This window comes from Herpailurus yagouaroundi, unplaced genomic scaffold (genome assembly GCF_014898765.1).
Source record: "Herpailurus yagouaroundi ecotype Mexico unplaced genomic scaffold, PumYag 162, whole genome shotgun sequence".
Classification (NCBI taxonomy): Eukaryota; Metazoa; Chordata; class Mammalia; order Carnivora; family Felidae; genus Herpailurus; species Herpailurus yagouaroundi.
The window spans coordinates 67,734,838-67,755,075 of record NW_024412403.1 but is presented as its reverse complement, the minus strand read 5'-3'; the positions used below and the strand labels follow the sequence as shown (position 1 = coordinate 67,755,075).

At 32.6% G+C, this 20,238-nt stretch overlaps 1 protein-coding gene across 10 annotated transcripts in view; it reads right to left on the bottom strand.

Moving 5' to 3' along the window:
* STXBP5L (syntaxin binding protein 5L) overlaps positions 1 to 20,238 on the bottom strand; it is a 361,520-nt gene that overhangs the window by 102,909 nt on the left and 238,373 nt on the right. For all 10 annotated transcript variants that reach the window (XM_040484630.1, XM_040484628.1, XM_040484632.1 and 7 more), the window contains exons 18-19: positions 18,892 to 19,017; positions 1,285 to 1,436 (exon numbers count right to left, since the gene is read on the bottom strand). In XM_040484630.1, coding sequence (XP_040340564.1) covers positions 1,285 to 1,436; positions 18,892 to 19,017 — 278 coding nt within the window. The remainder of the gene's footprint in view (positions 1 to 1,284; positions 1,437 to 18,891; positions 19,018 to 20,238) is intronic.

Genomic DNA, 20,238 nt, shown 5'->3' with positions numbered 1-20,238 from the left:
CCTAGAGTCCATAAACTTTAAAAAATCAATCTTCTCTTTCCCAATCATGAGGTAATCTTATGGAACATGCATGCACAATCTCTTATTCTGCCTTCCTTTCAAAAGCCAGGAAAGGTAGAGGCAGAACCTATACAATTTGAAATTTCCAGCATTCCTAAAATTATGCTAAAAGCTGAGATCACTAGCAGGAAACAAAGAGACTTCTATATTCTGAAGGAGAACTTTTGTGCTCCTGAAAAGGGTTTAAATTAGCAATGTGGAAAGGGTTAAGGTTCATGAAAAAAAAAAAAGAAAAAAGATTAACAAAGGGAAGAATTTCAGTATATCAAGTTAATTTTTCATTAGTCCAAAGGGAAACTTCTTTTATTATAGCATTTGGATGTTAAATTTGGCACATTTGCTATTTAGTAAATAACACCTATCATAATGTTCTCTTTTTATTTTAAAATATTCTTTACATGAGTCTATTTAATAAACTAAACACATAATACTATAGATGTATTTCCATCTGCAAATCTTTGAGCTCAACTGATTTTTTTTTATCAACTAAACTATATCAGTGGACAGAAAATATGCAAAATTTTGTCAGTGTTTACAAAGCCAACTATTTGGATAAATACTGAAATTTCAGTAAACTTTGGATAATTTGGCATACCAAAATTTGGCATTATATAGAAAGTATTTCTGCTTATATATTAATTAACCTTATATATTTTTCCTTTATAGTTATACAAATTTATTGGTCCTGTCAAGCAAAATGTTATCTTTCATAGCATTTTAAAATGTTAATGTTTATTGCATTTGTGAAAATACCTCCAAGAAAATCACCCTCCAATAAAGAAAGGTGACAGCTAGCATATGGAGTTTAAACAATTAAAAGTAGTGAATATTTAAAATTATATTTTTGAATATTAGAAGAGATATTAGAAGAAAACTATCCTGTTAAAATACGACTATTGCAAATAATTTTTTCAACCACAGAGCCTGATTTTCACAGCAGTTTTATATTTAATAAATTCTTATTTTCTCATTTCTTAGGAATTCAACCTATGAAACTTGAGGTGTTCCCTAACTTTGGCAGCAAATTGAAATTTAAACACTTCCTTTATCCTTTCAAAGATTCTCACTATATTTCCACCCAATTTTATTTACATAGTATTATAAGTTATATTGACTTCATATTGCCATGCATTTGAATAGCATTACAGAAGAAAGATAAGAAATCTAAAGGTAAGAAAACAGATGAACTAATCAAGTTCATAACCATTTTGTTTTATCTCCTACCTGCAATGAACTGCTTGTTTTTTCGAGGAGACCGTGGTTGACGTTGGTATAGGTCACTTGATCTATATAGGTCAATGGTCCCCATGCTTAACAGTACTGTCTTCTGTATAAAATCCACCACAGCCAACCCATTGCAGTTCCCAAATGCAACTCTGAGAGAAAAAAAAAAAAAAAATGCAGCTAGAATGTATCACAGTAATCATTATTATTGTAATCTCTGAATTAAACATAATTGGAAAGTAATGCCTTAGGGTTGGAGAGGTAAGGTCGCAATTGGTGTAACGTCAGGAAGGATACCATGCCTTTACACAGGATGGAGTGACCTTGTATAATAGCCATATTATACGGTCATATTTTATCATCAATTTTATTATTTAAGTAGTGATTACCCAATCTCTTTAAGTTGGTCTTATCTTTTTATAGAATCATATAAAATCTTTTTGCTAGCAGTGGGGAAATAGATCAAGAAATGGCATACTCTAATAGCTATAGATGCTTAGGTATATAATTAGATGCCTTTTAAAAATAAAATTATAATTATTAACCTCCAAATTATTTCTCTTCTTTCTTAAAAAATTGTAAAAATATTTTTTTATTTTTGAGAGAGAGAGAGAGAGCATGAGCAGGTGAGGGGCAGAGCAAGAGGGGGAGAACATATTCTGAAGCAGGCTCCAGGCTCTGAGCTGTCAGCCAGAGCCTGATGTTGGGCTCAAACTAACAAACTGCGAGATCATGACCGAGGTCGAAGTTGGATACTTGGCAGACTGAGCCATCCAGGCACTCCTAAATTATTTCTCTTCTTAAACAGTATATATTTAACACAAAATTTACATAAAAAATAACTTTCTATATCTAAGGTTTTGACACCATAGTAGATATAAACAGAGATACAATTTTCATTCACAAAAAATAAAAAATTTCTCTCTTGTTTTTTATTTTGTCCTACTTATTAACTTTTGTCCTATTAAAAGACAAACATCATTCGATTACTTTTTTTTATTTCTCCTGAGAAATTAAAACAGCTCTTAGCACTAAGCAGGCATTTTGGTCAGTCTTAATATTTATTAGGCTTACACAAATTCTCTTTTTCTGAATTTACAACATGCCTTCTAGCTAAACAATTGTAAATTTGTGCTGTTTGCTCCCTAAACTAAACAAACACTAGTTACATGACTGTTGTTTTGCTCATTTCATGTAAGTTCTGTGTTGTTTTCTTACTTAGATTGAATCTGGTTGACAAACCATTGGTTTACTCTCAGTTTCTTTCCACTCCACCACATAGCCTTCCTTCCTTACAACAAATGAAAAGTTCTACCATATGAGATGTTTTGCTATTTCACATAGAGTTCTACACCTTCCAACAAGACAGACTTTGGAAACTAAAAACAAAAACAAAAACAAAAACTATTGTTATAAAAGTCAGCAGAGGGACACCTGGGTGGCTCAGTCAGTTAAGCACCGACTTTGGCGCAGGTCGTGATCTTACGGTTTGTGAGTTTGAGCCCCGTGTTGGGTTCTGTGCTGACAGCTCAGAGCCTGAAACCTGCTTCAGATTCTGTGTCTCCCTCTCTCTCTGCCTCCCTCCCACTCATCTCTGTCTGTCTCTCAAAAAGAAACATAAAAAAAATTTTTTTTAAAAGTCAGCAGATTCTATCTCTATCATTTACAGGTTATGTGACCTTGAAAACAATTAATGAACTTTGTCAGGGCTTAGTTTCTTTAGTTTATAATGGGAATTATAATACTAGATTTATCTATTTTTCAGGGCTTTAATGAGCATCAAAATCAGAAAATTGTTATTAAAATACTTTGAAAAATTTCCATACATAAGTAGAACTGATTCTAATATTATAATAAGTAAATGCAATATTATACATATTATATACTATATAGCAAGTTCATATCTCGAAACTTATGCAGGTATGATAGAGTTCCCAAATTCAATACTGACAAGAAAAAAAATAGGAAAGTAGAATGTATTACATCAACCAGAATGATTATTTTTCTCTTTGAATTAAAAATAAGAATACTAGAAAGTTATACCTTAGTGTTGGGGAGGTCAGGCAATGGTTGTTGAAAAGTCAGTTAGAATACTGGGTTTAATTTCCTAACTTAAATAAAAAACTGTACAAAATAGATTAAGACACAGTTTGCACAGATTGACCAACCAGGCAACATAGGATGAGAGAAGGATAACAATCAAAGTAAACTTTACCTAGGTATTCTTCTTGTGTTTTGTTTTTTATTTACAGTTTTATTGAGATGTATTTCACATATTATAAAATTCACTGATTTAAATAAAGTGTACACTTCTGTGGTTTTAAATATATTTGTTCTTACTAGTAAAATGTATTTAGAATTGTGGAATCATCACCACATTTTAGAACATTTCAGTACCGGAATCTGGGTATTCTAATTTAAACTAATGTTCTAATTTAGTGAATGGAGGAGAGACTTTCCAGACTAGACTAGCACAGGAAACTAACACAGAGAGATCAGTGGTCGCACTGAATTGAGGAGAAATAGATCAGACTCTGATGCTATAAAAACAGCCAGAATTTATGAGGTAAAATACTAGAGAGAAAAGAGCTACACAAGGAGAATATATCAGACTCATAGAATGGTTCTCTGGAGCATCCATGTGAAAAAAATTCCCCCAGGCTTGGGAAAGAACCACTAAAGAGATAAAGCTAAACAATTCACAAAGTTACCAAAAGGCTGAGAATATTTCATGTTACTACCAGACAAACTGCTGAGATCTCCTAATAGACAAAAAAAAGCAGATATAGTAGTATCACTTTAGGAGTGGGGAACACATTTAGCCATAAACTAAAAGTTTCTGAACTCCACCTTAAAAAAAAGCTTAGAGACATTATTCTAAGTAACATAACTGCCTTCCAGAAAAATAACTAACACTATTAAAGAGAATCAAACAAAATACCACCATAATGTAAAATTCACAATGTCCACTATATAAAAAGTAGCAGGCATATAAGGAATTCAGAAAACATGACTGATAAGCAAAGGAAAAAAATAAAAGAAACATACCTAGAAATGAAACAAATGATAAAAGTAGCAAACAAGGATATTAAAAATGCTTAAAAATATATATTCCAGATATTTAAGAAGGTGGAGAAAAACATACTCTAAAGTTACAGGAATCAAGACAGGCTGGTATTGAAGTAAAGATAAAAATAAATTTTAATGAAACGAGTGGCCATAAACAAACATAAATGGTCAACTGATATTTGACAAAAGCATTATAGGAATTCAGAGGAAAGATAGTCTTCAATAAACGATGTGAAACAATTAGATATCCATAAGTAAAAAATTGAGCCTTAAATTTTTACCTTCCACAGTACAGAAAAATTAATAAGACACTTGATTTCAAAAAAACAGGCAAAAGATTTGAACAGATATTTCACCAAACAAAATGTACAAATGTGAAATAGGCACTTAAAAGATGCTGAGCATCATTAGTCACCAGGAATATGTAAATTAAAACCACTGATCCCATCAGAGTAGATAGAATTAAAAGATTGGTAACATCAAGTGTTGACAATTATGTGGAAAAACTGAAATTCGAATACATTGTTGTTGGAAATACAAAGAATACAACTTCTTTAAAAAATAGTTTGCCTTATAAATATATATAGTTAACTCTTCACCAACACAGGGGTTAAAGGTGCCTACCCCCCACACAATCAAAATCCATGTATAAGTTTTAACTCCTTCATAGCCCCCAAACTTAACTATTAATAACCTACAGTTGACTGGAAGCCTTACTGGTAAGATAAATAGTCAATGAACACATATATTATATATGTATTATATATTAGATTTTTACAATAAAATAAGCTAAAGGAAAAATGTTACTAAGAAAATCATAAGAAAGGGAAATATATTTACATTATTGTATTGAAAAAAAATCATGTATGAGTGGACCCATGCAATTCAAACTTGTATTGTTCAAGGGTCAATTAAATTCACCATACGACCCAGTAATTCTATTCTTTCTTACCCAAGAAAATGTAAACAAATATTACACAAAGACTTGTACTTGAACATTAACAGCAAATTTATTCATAAAAGCCTCAAACTGGAAACAACTGAAGTTTCCATCATATAAACACATTTTTTGTATATCCACATAATGGATAATGCAGCAATGAAAAGGAACAAGCCACAGATACATATACAATATGGATGAAACACAAAAGCATTATGCTAAGTGAATGAAAACAAACACAAAATTATTTATGATTTATGACTCTATATAAAATTACAGTAAATGCAGTCAAATTGAGGGGCTAGAGGAAGAGGTAAAAATTGAATGCAAGGGAGTATGAAGGACCCTTTTGAGGTGATCGATACTTTTTATATCATTAGTTTGTTGGTGGTTATATGACTTATATTTGTCTTGCATGTTTGTCAAAATTAATATGTCATGCTTAAAATGGGTGATTTTTATTTTATATACATACCTCAATAAAGTATTTGTAATACTAATAAATATTTAGTTAATTAAATTGCCACAAAAAAGACAGAGAATTACACAGAGTTATGGACTCTGGTCCCTAAGAATGTTCTGGAGAGTAAGAGAATGATACGGCAAAGATTTTTTAAAAAATTGGATATTTTAGTTAACCTACCTGAAAGATAAAATGATTTCATTGTGGGAAGAAAAGGTGAGATTTTTTTTTTCTTCCAATATCTTGTTGGTAAGGAAATTCAAAAGAAAATATCAATCAACAAGAACATATTTTCTTTTTTTTTTTTTAATTTTTTTTTTAACGTTTATTTATTTTTGAGACAGAGAGAGACAGAGCATGAATGGGGGAGGGGCAGAGAGAGAGGGAGACACAGAATCTGAAACAGGCTCCAGGCTCTGAGCTGTCAGCACAGAGCCCGACGCGGGGCTCGAACTCACGGAGTGTGAGATCGTGACCTGAGCCGAAGTCGGCCGCTTAACCGACTGAGCCACCCAGGGGCCCCAGAACATATTTTCAAGATTTAGAATTTATAATAAAAATAATTTTTATTAATCTCATCTTTGTTTCTTTAAATACTCAACATCTATCTTAAACTGCTTTATATAAAAATTAGCTATTCTCAATTGCCTAAGAGTTAATTAACTTTTCTGTTTTATAAGTACCAAATATATTTATATATAGAAATTAAAAGTCCACATTAAAAAGTCCCTAAATATCCTACAGGCATCCTATTCTATTTGGCATTTATAAACAATGTTAATGTATGGACACATATAAATATAAAAAAAAAAGTAAAAGTCAAATATTTTAAAAACACATTTCTATTTCATATCTTTGAATATGGTGATGCTTTAAGAAATTGCTTCTTTCTAAAAGCAACTCAGAAAAATAGGTTTAAATATGTTTGTTCAATGGGTTGGAAAAAAAGCAAAATTTTGCTTTTAAATACCTTAAAAGTTTTGTTACTGGTATGAACTTAGGGAAAAAAGCTCATATAACATTTGTAATCAAATACAAATACATTTTGGAAAATTACTGATTTAATAATTCTGTCTTAAAAATAGCTTTGTTTTTTTTTCCCTTGATATACCACCATGTAAAAATAATCATAAAACTGTCTGTGTTTAAATTTAAATTTTTTAAATTTTAAAAGAAAATTTAATTATACCTAGAGTTAAAAATTCAGTTCCTAGTTGTGCTAGCTTCATTTTAGGTGCTCATTGTGATTAGCAGTAATATATTCGACTGCTCAGATTATAATACATTGCCATCACTGCAGAAAGACCTATTGCACAGTTCTTTTGTAGGGTATGCATACCTTAAATGTGATTTATTTATTTTACCTTCCTGTGATTTATTTATTTTATAACTGGAAGTTTGCGCCCAATAATCCCATTCACCTATTTTGCTCCACCTGCCAACACCCTCCCCTCTGGCAACTACTAGTTTTCTTTGTATTTATAATTCTGTTTCTGTTTTTTTGTTTTTTTGTTTGTTCATTTGATTTGTTTTGTAGATTCTACATATAAGTGAACCATATAGTATTTGTCTTTCTCAAACTTATTTCAACCTCTAGTTCCATCCATGTTGTCCCAAATAGCAAGATCTCATTCTTTTTCATGACCAAGTAACATTCCATTATGTGTGTATGTAGGATATGTGTCACATCTTCTTTATGCATTCATCTATTGATGGATACTTAAGAGTGCTTCCCTATCTTGGCTATTTTAAATAATGCTGCAATAATCTTAAGGGTGCATATATCTTTTTGAATTAGTGTTTTTATTCTCATTACCTTTAACAGTGGAATTAGTGGGTCATATGATGTTTATGTTTTTAATTATTTGAGGAACCTACATGCTGTTTTCCATAGTGGCTACACCAAATTACATTAACATCAACAGTGCACCAGGGCTCACTTTTCTGCATATCCTTGCCAACACTTGTTATTTCTTGTCTTTTGGTACCAGGCATTCTGACAGGAATGAAGTGGTATCTCATTGTGGTTTTGATTTGCATTTCACTGATGATTAGTGCTGTTGAGCATCTAATTATGTGTTTGTTGGCCAGCTGTATGTCTTTGGAAAAAATGTCATTTCAGGTCCTCTCCTCATTTTAAATTAGACTCGTTCCTATTGAGTTATGTAAGTTCTTTATGTATTTTGGAAATTAATCCCTTATCAGATAAGTCATTTGCAAATATCTTCTCCCATTCAGTAAGTTGCCTTTCAGTTTTGTTGATGGTTTCCTTTGACTTGCAAAAGCTTTTTACTTTGTTGTAGTCCCAATAGTTTATTTTTGCTTTTGCTTCCCTTTCATGAGAAGACTTATCCAGAAAAATGTTGCTAAGGTTGATATCAAAGAAATTACTGCCTTTGTTTTCATCTAGGAATTTTATAGTTTCAGGTCTCACATTGAGGTCTTTAATCCATGTAAGTTTATTCTTGTGTATGGTATAAGAAAGTGGTCCAGTTTTATTATTTTCAATTTAACCATCCAGTTTTCCTAATATCATTTTTTGAAGAGATTGTCTTTTCCTCATTGTGTATTCTTGCCTCCTTTATTATAGATTAGTTGACCATTATAAGCATGGGTTTATTTCTGGGCTCTCTATCCTGTTGGTGAATGTGTCTATTTTTATGCCAGTACCATATTGTTTTGACTATTATAGCTTTCATAGTATACGTTGAAACCTAGAACTGTGATATTTTTAAGTTTTGTTCTTCCTTCTTAAGACTTCTTTGGCTATTGGGGGTCTTTTGTGCTTACATACAAGTTTTACGAGTACATGTTCTAGTTCTGTGAAAAATAATACTGGTATTTTGATAGGAATTACACTGAATATGTAGATTACTTTGGGTAGTATGGACATTTTAATGATGTTAACTCTTCCAATCCATGAGTGTGGTACGCCTTTACATTTGCTTTGCTGTCTTCAATTTCTTTTATCAGTGTTTTATTATTCTCAAAGTACAAATGTTTTACCTCCTTGGTTAAATTATTCTTTGTATTCTCTGGTATTTTATTCTTTTTGATGTGATTGCAAATGGGATTATTTTCTTAATTTCTCTTTCTGCTATTTTGTTATTAGTATACAGAAATGCAACTGATTTCTGTATATTAATTTCCTACAACTTAATACTTAATTCATTTATCTACTCTAGTGGTTTTTAATGGAGTTTTTAGGGTTTTTGTTTTCTAAGAATGAGACAGCATGAGTGGGGGAGGGGCAGAAGAAGAGGGAAAGTGAGACTGTTAAGCAAAATCCATGCCCAGCACAGAGCCCCAAGTGAGGCTTGATCTCATGACCATATCATGACCTGAGCCAAAATCGAGAGTATATGTTTAACAGAGTCACACAGGCACCCTTGGATATTCTATATACAGTATCATGTCATCTGGAAATAGTGAAAGTTTTACTTCTTCCTTCCCTATTTGGATGTATTTTATTTCTTTTTCTTGTCTGACTGCTGCAGCTAGGACTTCCAGTACTATGTTGAATAAAAGTAGTGAGAGTGGACATCCTTGTCCTGTTCCATATCTTAGAGGAAAAGTTCTCAGTGTTTGACTGTTAACATGATGTTGGCTGTGGGTTTTCATATATGGCTTTTATTATGTTGAGGTATACTCTCTCTAAACTTACTTTGTTGAGAGTTTTTATCATAAATGGATGTCATTTTGTCAAATGTTTTTTCTGCATCTATTGAGATAGTCATATGGTTTTTATTCATTTTGTTAATGTGGTATATCAAGTCGATTGATTTGCAAATCCTGAACCATCCTTGTACCACAGGAATAAATCTCACTTGATTGTGGTGAATGATCCTTTTAATGTATTGTTGAATTTCGTTTGCTATTATTTTGTTGAGTTTTGCATCTATGTTTAGCAGAGATATTGGCTTGCAGATTTCTTTTTGGGTAGTGTTTTTCTCGTTTTGGTATCAGGATAATGTTACCCTCATAGAATGAATTTGGAAATTTTCCTTCCTCTTCTATTTTTTTGTAATAGTTTGAGAAAAATAGATATCAACTCTTCTTTAAATGTTTGGTAGAATTCACCTGTGAAACCATCTGGTCTAGACTTATGTTGGTTATTGATTTAATTGCATACTAGTATCTGGTCCATTCATATTTTCTATTTCTTTCAGATTTACTCATGGAATTGTATATTTCTAGGAATTTACCCATTTCTTCTATGTTGTTCATTTACTGGCATACTTGTTGTTTGCAGTACTGTCTTAAAATCCTTGTACTTCTGTAGTGTGAATTATTATTTCTCTTTCATTTCTGATTTTATTTGAATCCTCTCTCTTTTTTTATTGAGGAGTTTTCCTAAGGGTTTATTAATTTTGTTTCTCTTTTCAAGGAATCAGATCCTGGTTCCTTCCTTCCTTCCTTCCTCCCTCTCTCCCTCCCTCCCTCATTTATTTCTGCTATGATCTTTATTATTTCTTTTTGATGTTCAGCTGGGTGATTTCCAGTATCCTGTCTTCTATATCACTAATTTGTACTTTTGCATCATCTTATCTGCTGTTGATTCCCTCAAGTATTTTTCATTTCAGTTATTGTATTCTTCAGCTCTGAATGGTTCTTTTTAATATTTATCTTTCTGTTGCAGTTTTCACTGTGTTCATCCATTCTTCTCCCAAGTTTGGTGAACACTTTATGACTGTAATTTTGAACTCTTTATCAGGTAGATTCCTTATCTCAGTTTCATTTAGTTCTTTCTCTGAGATTTATCAGTTTTTTCATTTGGAATATATTCCTCAATCTCCTCATTTTGCTTCACTTTATGTGTTTCTACATATTACATAGATCAGCTATATCTCCCAGTTGTGAAGCAATGGCCTTAGGTAGAAGATTTCCTGTGTGGGCCAGAAGTGCAATCCCTACTGTTCACCAGAACCAGGTACTCCAGGCTGTCCCCTATATGGGTTCTGTATTCCCTTTTATTGTGGCTGGGCTGCAACTGCTATAGGTATATTGGTAGGTTGGGTGGCCCTTGGCCCAGCTTGCTAACAGGCCTGGCTACAGCTTCTGTCAGTGTGTTCTTGGCGGTGGGGGGGGGGGGGGGGGGCGGCTATGCTAGCCCCTCTTGTGGTTAGCTGCAAGGTCTGGCCATGACCATAGCAGCTACATTGGTGGATTCCACCCCCCGACACACACACACACCCTGGCCACTCCTAGGGCAGGAGGCACTTTGAGCTGTTGGGGCAGATGAATTGGGTAGAATGGACCCATAGGGGAATACCAGGGTGGAATGAGTAATGCTAACCAGGTAGATGGAGGGTATTAGAAATGGTGCCTTCCAGTACCAGGCTAGCTTGAAAGAGGAATATGAAAACTGGCACCCACATATGCACATATTCCTGAATAAAGTTGCTACAGATCCTGTCCCTACAGAACATGCCTAAAATTAGTCAATAAGTCTCCTTCAAGTATGGCCCAGGTTTCTTTTAAACTGCTGCCTTTCTGTTGGGTTTTGGTGCAGATGAGTTTGTGTTTGTGAACCAGGCTCTTTATGAGTAGAGTCTTATTTTCCTATAGCCCTGTGGCTCTCCCAGAGTTAAACTCTAATGATTTGCAAATCCAGTTGTTATGGGGGCACATTTTACCAGTGCAGGTCCTTAGGGTATTGGTGCTTGATGTGGTACCTAAACCCTTACCTCCTTAGGGAGTACTCTACTTATGTGATATCCTTCCTGCTTGTGGGTTGCCATGCTGGGGATATAGATCCTGACTAGCTTGCATCTTTTCCACTCCTACCTGTCTCAATGTGGCTTATCCTTAGTTGTGTAAGAGCTCTTCTTCTAGTCTTTGGGTCATTCTGAGAGTTGTCCTATATGTAGTTGTAATTTTGGTGTGTCCATGGAGAACTTAAACTCAGAATCTTCCTATTCTGCCATCTTGATTCTCTCCTCATTTATAAATTCTTTTTGTATTTGTAAGATAAAATCACTCTATTATTGGTTTACTTTGTTTATTCAAGTAAATATATCTTCAAGTTATTATTTTATGGGTGGTAGTAAATCACTATCCTTTTTATCCCTGGGATACTACACTATTTCACGTTTCTCTACACCCTACATAAGTAATTCATTAATTAAAAGCTCCACAATTGTTCTTTTTGAATATGTCATGTGTATTCTGCCCTGAACCTAAAAGTTAAATTTTATTTTATTTTTGTTTTTATTTTTATTTTTTAAGTAAGCTTTACACCAAAAGTGGAACTTGAACTCACAGTTTTGAGATCAAAAGTTGCATACTCTACCAACTGAGCCAAACAGGTGCCCTTAAAAGTTACATTTTACATGTGTTCATACATTTAATCCTTTCAACATTTTATCCTTGTGTTACAGATATGGAAATTGAGCACAGAAACTTTAAGTAACTTTTCTAAGATTCAACAGCCAGAAAGCAGAATTAAGATTTGAATCCCAAAGAATCTGACTCTAGCATTCATGCTCTTTAACCCTGCACTAGATTATCTCAGTAACTAAAAAACAGAGCTTCCACTAAGCCATCAAAATTGTATGGTTCTCTATCCTCTGGAAATAATGGGAGGAAGAAAAGCTGATAATAATAGAAGAACTGACTCAACATAATTCTTTATGTCTTTGGAATAAAAGTAAAATATTCACATTTAATCTTCTTACTAGATTTCTTCAATGACTGATTTCTCACCTTCTTTTTTCTCCAACATTTTCTTCTCAGTTAGTTTGCTGCACTCTATCAGTTTCTATATTTATGCTTTCAAATGACTTTCAAGTCATTGGTCACATACCATAGGTTCTAGATTTTCTAACCATTTCTGGTGTCTGATGATTCTCAACAACTCACATCCCCAAGTCCCTAAGGAAAGAGCATTTCAGAGGCACAAAGTATAGTTTTCTTTAAAGTTTTTTTTTTCAGTCTTAAAAATTACTTTTACTTTAAAAAATTCAAACAAGGGGCACCAGGGTGGCTCAGTCAGTTGAGTGTCCGATTTCAGTTCAGGTCACAATCTCACGGTTCATGAGTTCAAGCCCCACATTGGGCTCACTGCAGTCATTGCAGAGCCCACTTTGGATCCTCTGTCCCCCTCTCTCTGTGCCCTTCCCTGGCTCACACTGTCAAAAATGAATAAATATTTAAGAAAAAATTCAAACAGTAAGATGAAAGCCCCCTTCCTTGGTCTACTGTGTGCCAATCTCCTTTTCAAAAATGACTGCCATTAACAGTTTTTATATTCTTCTTGCCCTTTTTCTATGTTTTAACAAGCTTATACTTGTTCTATAACTTTATTATTTTCACTAAAACATGTCTAAGATATATTTCATTGTCTGTGTTCTTTAACTGTTGCATTGTATTCGAAGGTACAAAAGTAACATGTTTTTTAAGAGAGCATCTTCCTATTTATGTAGATTAATATAGGTTCCAGATATTTTGCTATTATATGGAATGATGCAAGGAACATGCTTCTACTAACGGTGCATAAGTGAAAGCCTTCAGAAATTGTAAATATTTCACTAAGCCTAGAATTTCAGAGTCAAAAGATATGCTTAGTTTTATTTTATTTATTTTTAAAGTTTATTCATTTATTTCAGAGAGAGAGCATGAGTATCAGAAGGGCAGAGAGCAAGAGGGAGAGAGAGAATCCCAAGAGGGCTGTGTAATGTCAATGTGGAGCCTGATGCAGGGCTCAAACCCAAGAACCGTGAGATCATGACCTGAGCAGAAACCAAGAGTCTGATGCTTAACCCACTGAACCACCCAGGTACCCCTTAGTTTTATTTTTAAAAAAAAGTATATAAAAAAGAATCCATTTCCTCATATTCTTAATGAAGATGTTAGCAATCTTTAAAAATTTTCTCATATAATGGATAAAAATTGCTCTTGTTTCAATTTTTTTACTTGTTACTAGTGAAGTTATAAACCCTTTCATGTTTATTGCCATTTGTATTTCTTCTGTGAATTGCCTGTTTATATAGTTTATTTTTAACTGGGTTATTTTTTCTTATCAATTTGTAGGAATTTAAAAACTGTATTGTGGATGTTTATAGCATATTATAGAAAGACAATGTTGCATAGTATATAAGTAATATGCTGTACCTTGATTTTTATAACTTTATTAGATATTTTACTAATTCTATGTAAATTCATCGGATGTAAAATTTTTAAATGACTCCCAATATTTGTATGTAATCTAATTTATTCCCCTATAATTTTGCTAATGGACAATTAGATTGCTTCCAGTCTTTTGCTATTAACAATACAACAATGACTATCCTTCATAAGCTACTTTGCACTAAAACGTGGAGTATATTTGTGGGATAAATTTCTAGAAATTAAATTACTCAAGTATTTTCAAAACTCTATATTTTACTTTTATTCATATGTAACATTTATAAATAAAAGTGTACATAATTGTACACTTCAATGGATTATCAAAAAGTGAACAATTCCACATAACCACCACTATGTCAAGAAATAGTATGTTACTAGCAGCTGATTCATGTTCCTGACAATTATTGCTACTCTTTCCTCTTGCAAAATCTGACTTCCTACACCAAAAAAGCAGTTTTGCTTGTTTTTGATAGATGTTTATCAAAAGATTGATATGTGTTTGCTTTTCATTAGGTTATATACCTAGAAATGAAGCTTTTGGATTATAGGGTGGGCTAACATAAGTATGCTAAAATGGAGTACATAATGCTAACATTTTATAAAGTAGATTCAACAGTTTACCCTCTGCAGCAATTTATGAGAGTTCCTATACCCAATATCTTTGCAAATATTACCAACATTACTAATGGGGTTGTGTACTTTCTCATATGAATATAAAAATATATTTGTCATTTACATATCTTCCTTTGTGACATATTTGATCAAATTTCCTGCACATTTTTTTCTATTATTTGTCTTTTTATTATTGATGACTCATGAGACTCTTTTTACACTCTGCATATGAATGAGTCCAGTGTCAGACACAATCTAAATATCTCTTCCTTGCCCTACCATTTCACTCTAATGGTGCCTTTTTTTCCAAGAGTTTCTTAATGTTTTTCTTTATGATTAATAATTTTTTAGCATGTTGGAGAAATATTTTTAAAGAAATTTTTAATGTTTATTTTTGAGAGAGAGAGAGAGGCAGAGCGCCAGCAGGGGAAGGGCAGAGAGAGAGGAAGACACAGGATCCAAAGCAGGCTCCAGGCTCTGAGCTGTCAGCACACAGCCTGATGCAGGGCTCCAACTCATGAACTATGAGATCATGACCTGAGTCTAAGTTGGCGCTTAACTAAGTCACCCAGGTGCCCCATTGAAGAAATATTTTCTTAACACAAGTGTAATGAAGATATTCTCGTATAATACCTTCTAGAATCTTTGTATATAGAAAGAACAGTCAGATTTTTTCTCTCTATATTTTTTAATTGGCTTTGTAGTATTTATTGGGGGAAAACCTGTCATTTCCTCTATTGCTCTGTAGAACCAATTTGGTTATATATGCTTGGATCTCTTTCTTCACTCTTCTGGGAGTTGGTCTATTTGTCTATTTCTTCTGTGCCAGTAGAACACTGTCATGACTAATATAACTTTAATAACTCTTGCTTTCCCATAGAACAAGTCTTCTAAATCTATTTCTCTTTAGTATTGTCTTAGTTAATTGTGGTCCTTTGCATTTCTCTATACATTTTAGAACCAGTTTTAAACTTCAAGGGAACAAATATGCTAAAATTTATATTGGTATTATGGTAAATCAATAGATCATTTTGTGAAAACCTGACATCTTTACACTATTATTGAATTTTCCACTCCATGATTTAGGCTTGTTAATTTCTCTTTTTATAGTTTTCTGTGTAGAGGTGTGTGTGTGTGTGTGTGTGTGCGTGCGTGTTGGTAGAGGTCTTGATAATCTTTTATTAAGTGTTTTCCTAGATACTTTATTTTATTTTATTGCAAGTGGAATCTTTATACAACTTTAGTTTCTATTTTTTCAGTATATGGAAATGCTTGTTTGTTTATTTATTTATTTATTTATTTATTTAGAGAGAGAGCATGCACGCATGTGTGAGTGGGAGAGGAGCAGAGAGAGAGAGAGAGGGAGAGAGTATTAAACAGGCTGTCATGCCCAGCGTGGAGCCCTATGTGGGGTGGATCTTGATTTACAACTGTGAGATCATGCCCTGAGCCAAAAATCAAGAGTCAGAGGCTTAACAAAGTAAGCCACCCAGGCACCCCTGGAAATGTCATTTATTTTTACATCGACTTTGTATCTACTAATCTTTGTATCTACTAATCTACTAATCTTGCAATCTAATAATTTATCTGCAAAGTATTTAAATGTTGTACATACATAATCATTTCTTTCCATTTCCTTCTTTTGTAATCTATATAACTTTGATTTATTTTCCTTTATGTATTGCTCTGGCTAGGTCCTTCAGTACAATGCGAATAGAGGTAGTGATAGCAGTCATCCTTGTCTTGTTTTCAGATCAGATGTAAAGCTTTCAACATTTTACGTAAAGTATGAATGATATTTGCTGCCATGTATCAGATTAAGGAAATTTCCTTCTTGGTTTAGTTAATGGTTTCTTTTTAACTCATGAATAGAAGATACATTTTACTAAATGTTTTTGCTTTTTGCATCCCGTGGCTTACTTTTATAGTTTTCTATTTTATCCTGTTAATGTGATGAATTACATGAATTCATTTCAAATGTTAAACAAGCCTTGCATTCTTGGTATAAACTAAACATGTTTCTAATATGTGATTATTTTATTGACAGATTTATTTATAGTTTGGTTGGGATTTTTGCACCTATGCTTATGTTCTGCTTTTTGTAATGGTCTTTTCAAGTTTTGGCATCAAGTTATATTGTCCCATAAAGAGATGAATATGACTTTTTCTTTCTCAGCTTTCTCAGAAAGTTTTTATATAGTACTGGTATTACTTATTTCCTAAAATTTTGCTGGGATTTACAGAAGTAGCCACTTGAGCTCGAAATTTTTGGCAGTTGAAACCGTCTATGAGCAAGGTATCCAAGCTGTCTTTCTCTCACAAGTGTCGGTTCTTCAGAGGCTCTATAGTGACTGTTACCCCCACAGTTACTTTACATGGAAAATATGCTCTCTGACTTATTCTAACAATCTTCAGCTCCTGAACTTGGTGATATACCTTCATACCCTCTTAATTTTGGTATTCCTTGACTTTATAGGTCCACCTCTTGAGTATAGAACCCTGAAAATGGCTTCAGCTCAGTCATCTACCATAACTACTTGGGTTAGAAGACAAACATATATTCTTGTCATATCAAATAATGGGATTATTGACTGTCCCACGCTTCCTTCCTCTCTTTCCTTCATTCAAGGGAGTTCCTGCCAGTGTATCTACCAAATAATTTTTCAGTCAAGAAAAGGTTCCCCTTATGTATGTTCACATAGAACCTCCACACTGCAAAAAATCCAGGAACACAAGATAAAATTTTTCTTTTTCTTTTAGGCAGTCTTCCTTTCAGATGCCTTCAAAAAGTTTTCTTTGAGCTCATCAAACTTAGCTTAGGGGCAGACTGGGAAGAATGGAAGTAGAACCAAATATATATTTTTCATGTATTATTTGATAAATGATGATTGATTCCAAATTTGGAGGGAAAGATATAGTATTCAGGAAGTGGTATTGGTACAACTCTTAGTCATCAGGAAAGAACTAGAGTGTAATCCCCATTTCATACTTTATATCTAAATTAATGCTAGATAGATTAAATACTTAGATATATTTAAGAAATATATTAAAATAGAATGTAATAATTTTTAATCTTGAAGTGAGGGAAGCTTTTCTAAGTATGACACAAAATCCAGGACATAAAAGAAAAAATAGAATTACTTTAACAATTTTTAAAAATTTATTCATGGAAAAAACCATCCTAAACAATTTCATAAAGTAAACAAAAACAGGGAAAATACTAGCAAATTACATCAGATAGAAAGCTAACTTCCCTACTATGTAAATAGTTTTCACAAATCTATAAGAGAAATACTAACAACTCTGTAGAAAAATGGACAGAATATAAACAGAAATGTCATAGTACAGGAAAACATGTTCCATTTCACTTAAGATAGGAGAAAAGTCTACTAACACAATTACATACTTCCTATCAACAGAATGACAGGGAATAAAAAGTTTACACTATTGTTAGGAAGGTAGTGCAAGATCACGTATTCTTAAACATTTTTGAGGGGGTATAATTTGGCACAACTTCTATGGAGGGCTACAATCTAGAAATAAAGAATAATTAAAATTATATTAGCTTTTAAAGGGTATAATACAATCCAACTTTCAAAGAATGCCTGACTGGATTATGTTGTTCTAAGCCTTCTATTGTCTCTTAGTTTAGCCTATTAGGGGAAATGTGAATACTTTTTGGAGGATGATAACATCATTTAGAACCTGAAATTATCTCTATAATGTTTATTTATAAATATATAAGTATATATATGATGGTATATAAATTTATATGTTCCATAAAAACAGAAAGAAGACCAAAAAGCAAATCTAGATTACATGAGGACAATATGACCAAAATCCAAGACAAATCAACTAGATAGAGATAGGGAGTTATCAAACACATATTGAGGGAACTGTATTCAACATGTTCAAGGAAATGAAGGAAAAGAGTGATAATTTAGGAAGATAACAACAAGCTTTAAAAAGAATCAAATGAAAGGTATAGAACTGAAAAACAAAATAACTAAAATTGAACTCCATGGCTGGATCTACCATAAGATTATAAACAACTGAAGAGAGAATTAGTGAATTCAAAAAGACAAGTCAGAAGAAAGCATCCAAACTGAAACACAAGGAGAAAAAGGATAGAAAATAGAAAAACAAAAAAGAATGTGTAATAACATCCTAACAACCTCCCAACATTAAAAGTGGAAATACTAGCACAAGTCTGACTTCAAGCAAGAACAAATAATCATAGTTTTTATATAAGTTATTATTTTTCATATACCATTTCAATCAAGTAAAAATCTAGGTAAAGCCTTCTTTCCATTTTTAGGACTTAAGTATTTTAAAAGAAACATCTCACTATATCAAACATATTAAATAATACAAATTAGAATGTTTAGCTACTTACATTCCATATGCTGAGCTTACAGCAAGACTTGTAATCTGTTGGGGAGGCTCACCATCCACCCACACCAACTGAATAACAAGTTCTGCTTGGTACCCTGGAGGCATCCTCACTGGTCGTGTCTTAACACTAAAAAAGAGAAAAAAGTAGTTCTATCACATACAGTTTAAATAAGTATGCCCATGCTTATCTTCAGAATTTACATAGCATCTTTCTACAGAAATACACAATACCACACATTGAGGGAAGTATACAGGCAGACAGTGTCTTCTGGCTTTCTCAGAATATACCAAATTACTTAAAATTGCTTAGTTTTTTAAATAGCTTTTTAACCAGTCAAGTCCACAACTTCAAATGGCCATTATCCCTTCCTTTTCTTAATTTTTGAGGATGGTATTTTAAATTATTTTTATTATTTACTTTTTTTAACAAAAGTTTTTAAATATTTATGAAATATTTGTTACATATATTAAGTTATAAATGCATAACAATATGAATGACTTAATCTACCACCCAAATTAAGAGGTGAACATATCCAAAACCCAAATTCCTGCTCACTCCTTCTAAATTTGCTTGACCTGCAGCCTTATCTGTTCTAGTTTATAGCAACTTGTATCTTTCCAGTTATTCAGTTAAAAAAAAAAAGTCATACTAATATCCTTCTCTTATACCTCACATCAATCAATCATCAAATTCTGTTGATGTTACCTTCAAAATATACCCAGAATCTGACCATTTTTTAATTCTCTATTGTGACCATCCTAGTTACGGTTGACAAATAAAAATACAAGACACCCATTTAAATCTGAATTTCAAATAAACAATAAATAAGTTTTATGTTTTGTTTTGTTTATTTTGTTTTGTTTACTGTACGTATGTCCCATGCAGTGTCTGGAATATACTGATACTAAAAAATGTTTATTGTTTATTTGAAATTTAAATTTAAATGGGTATCCTGTATTTTTATTTGCTGAATCTGTCAGCCCATAACATCATCTCTGCTTAGATTTAATAGCCTCTTTACTGGTCTCCAGGCTTCTACCTTTCCCTTCCATCCCAAGATCCATTTTCAACAAAGCCACCAAAATGATCAATTTAAAATTTAATCAATGGATGTTTAATGTAAGTGATGAATCACTGAATTCTTCTGAAACCAATATTGCACTGTATGTTTAGTAACTAAAATTTAAATTAAAAATAAAATGGTATGTAAAAAAATAATTTGAAAAATAAAATTTAAAACTGATATGTCTCTTTTCTATTCAAAACCCTGTAATGAGTCCCCGTTTAATTAGGAATAAAAGCCATGGCCTTACAGTGGCCTATAATAGGCTCTCTATTACTTATCTG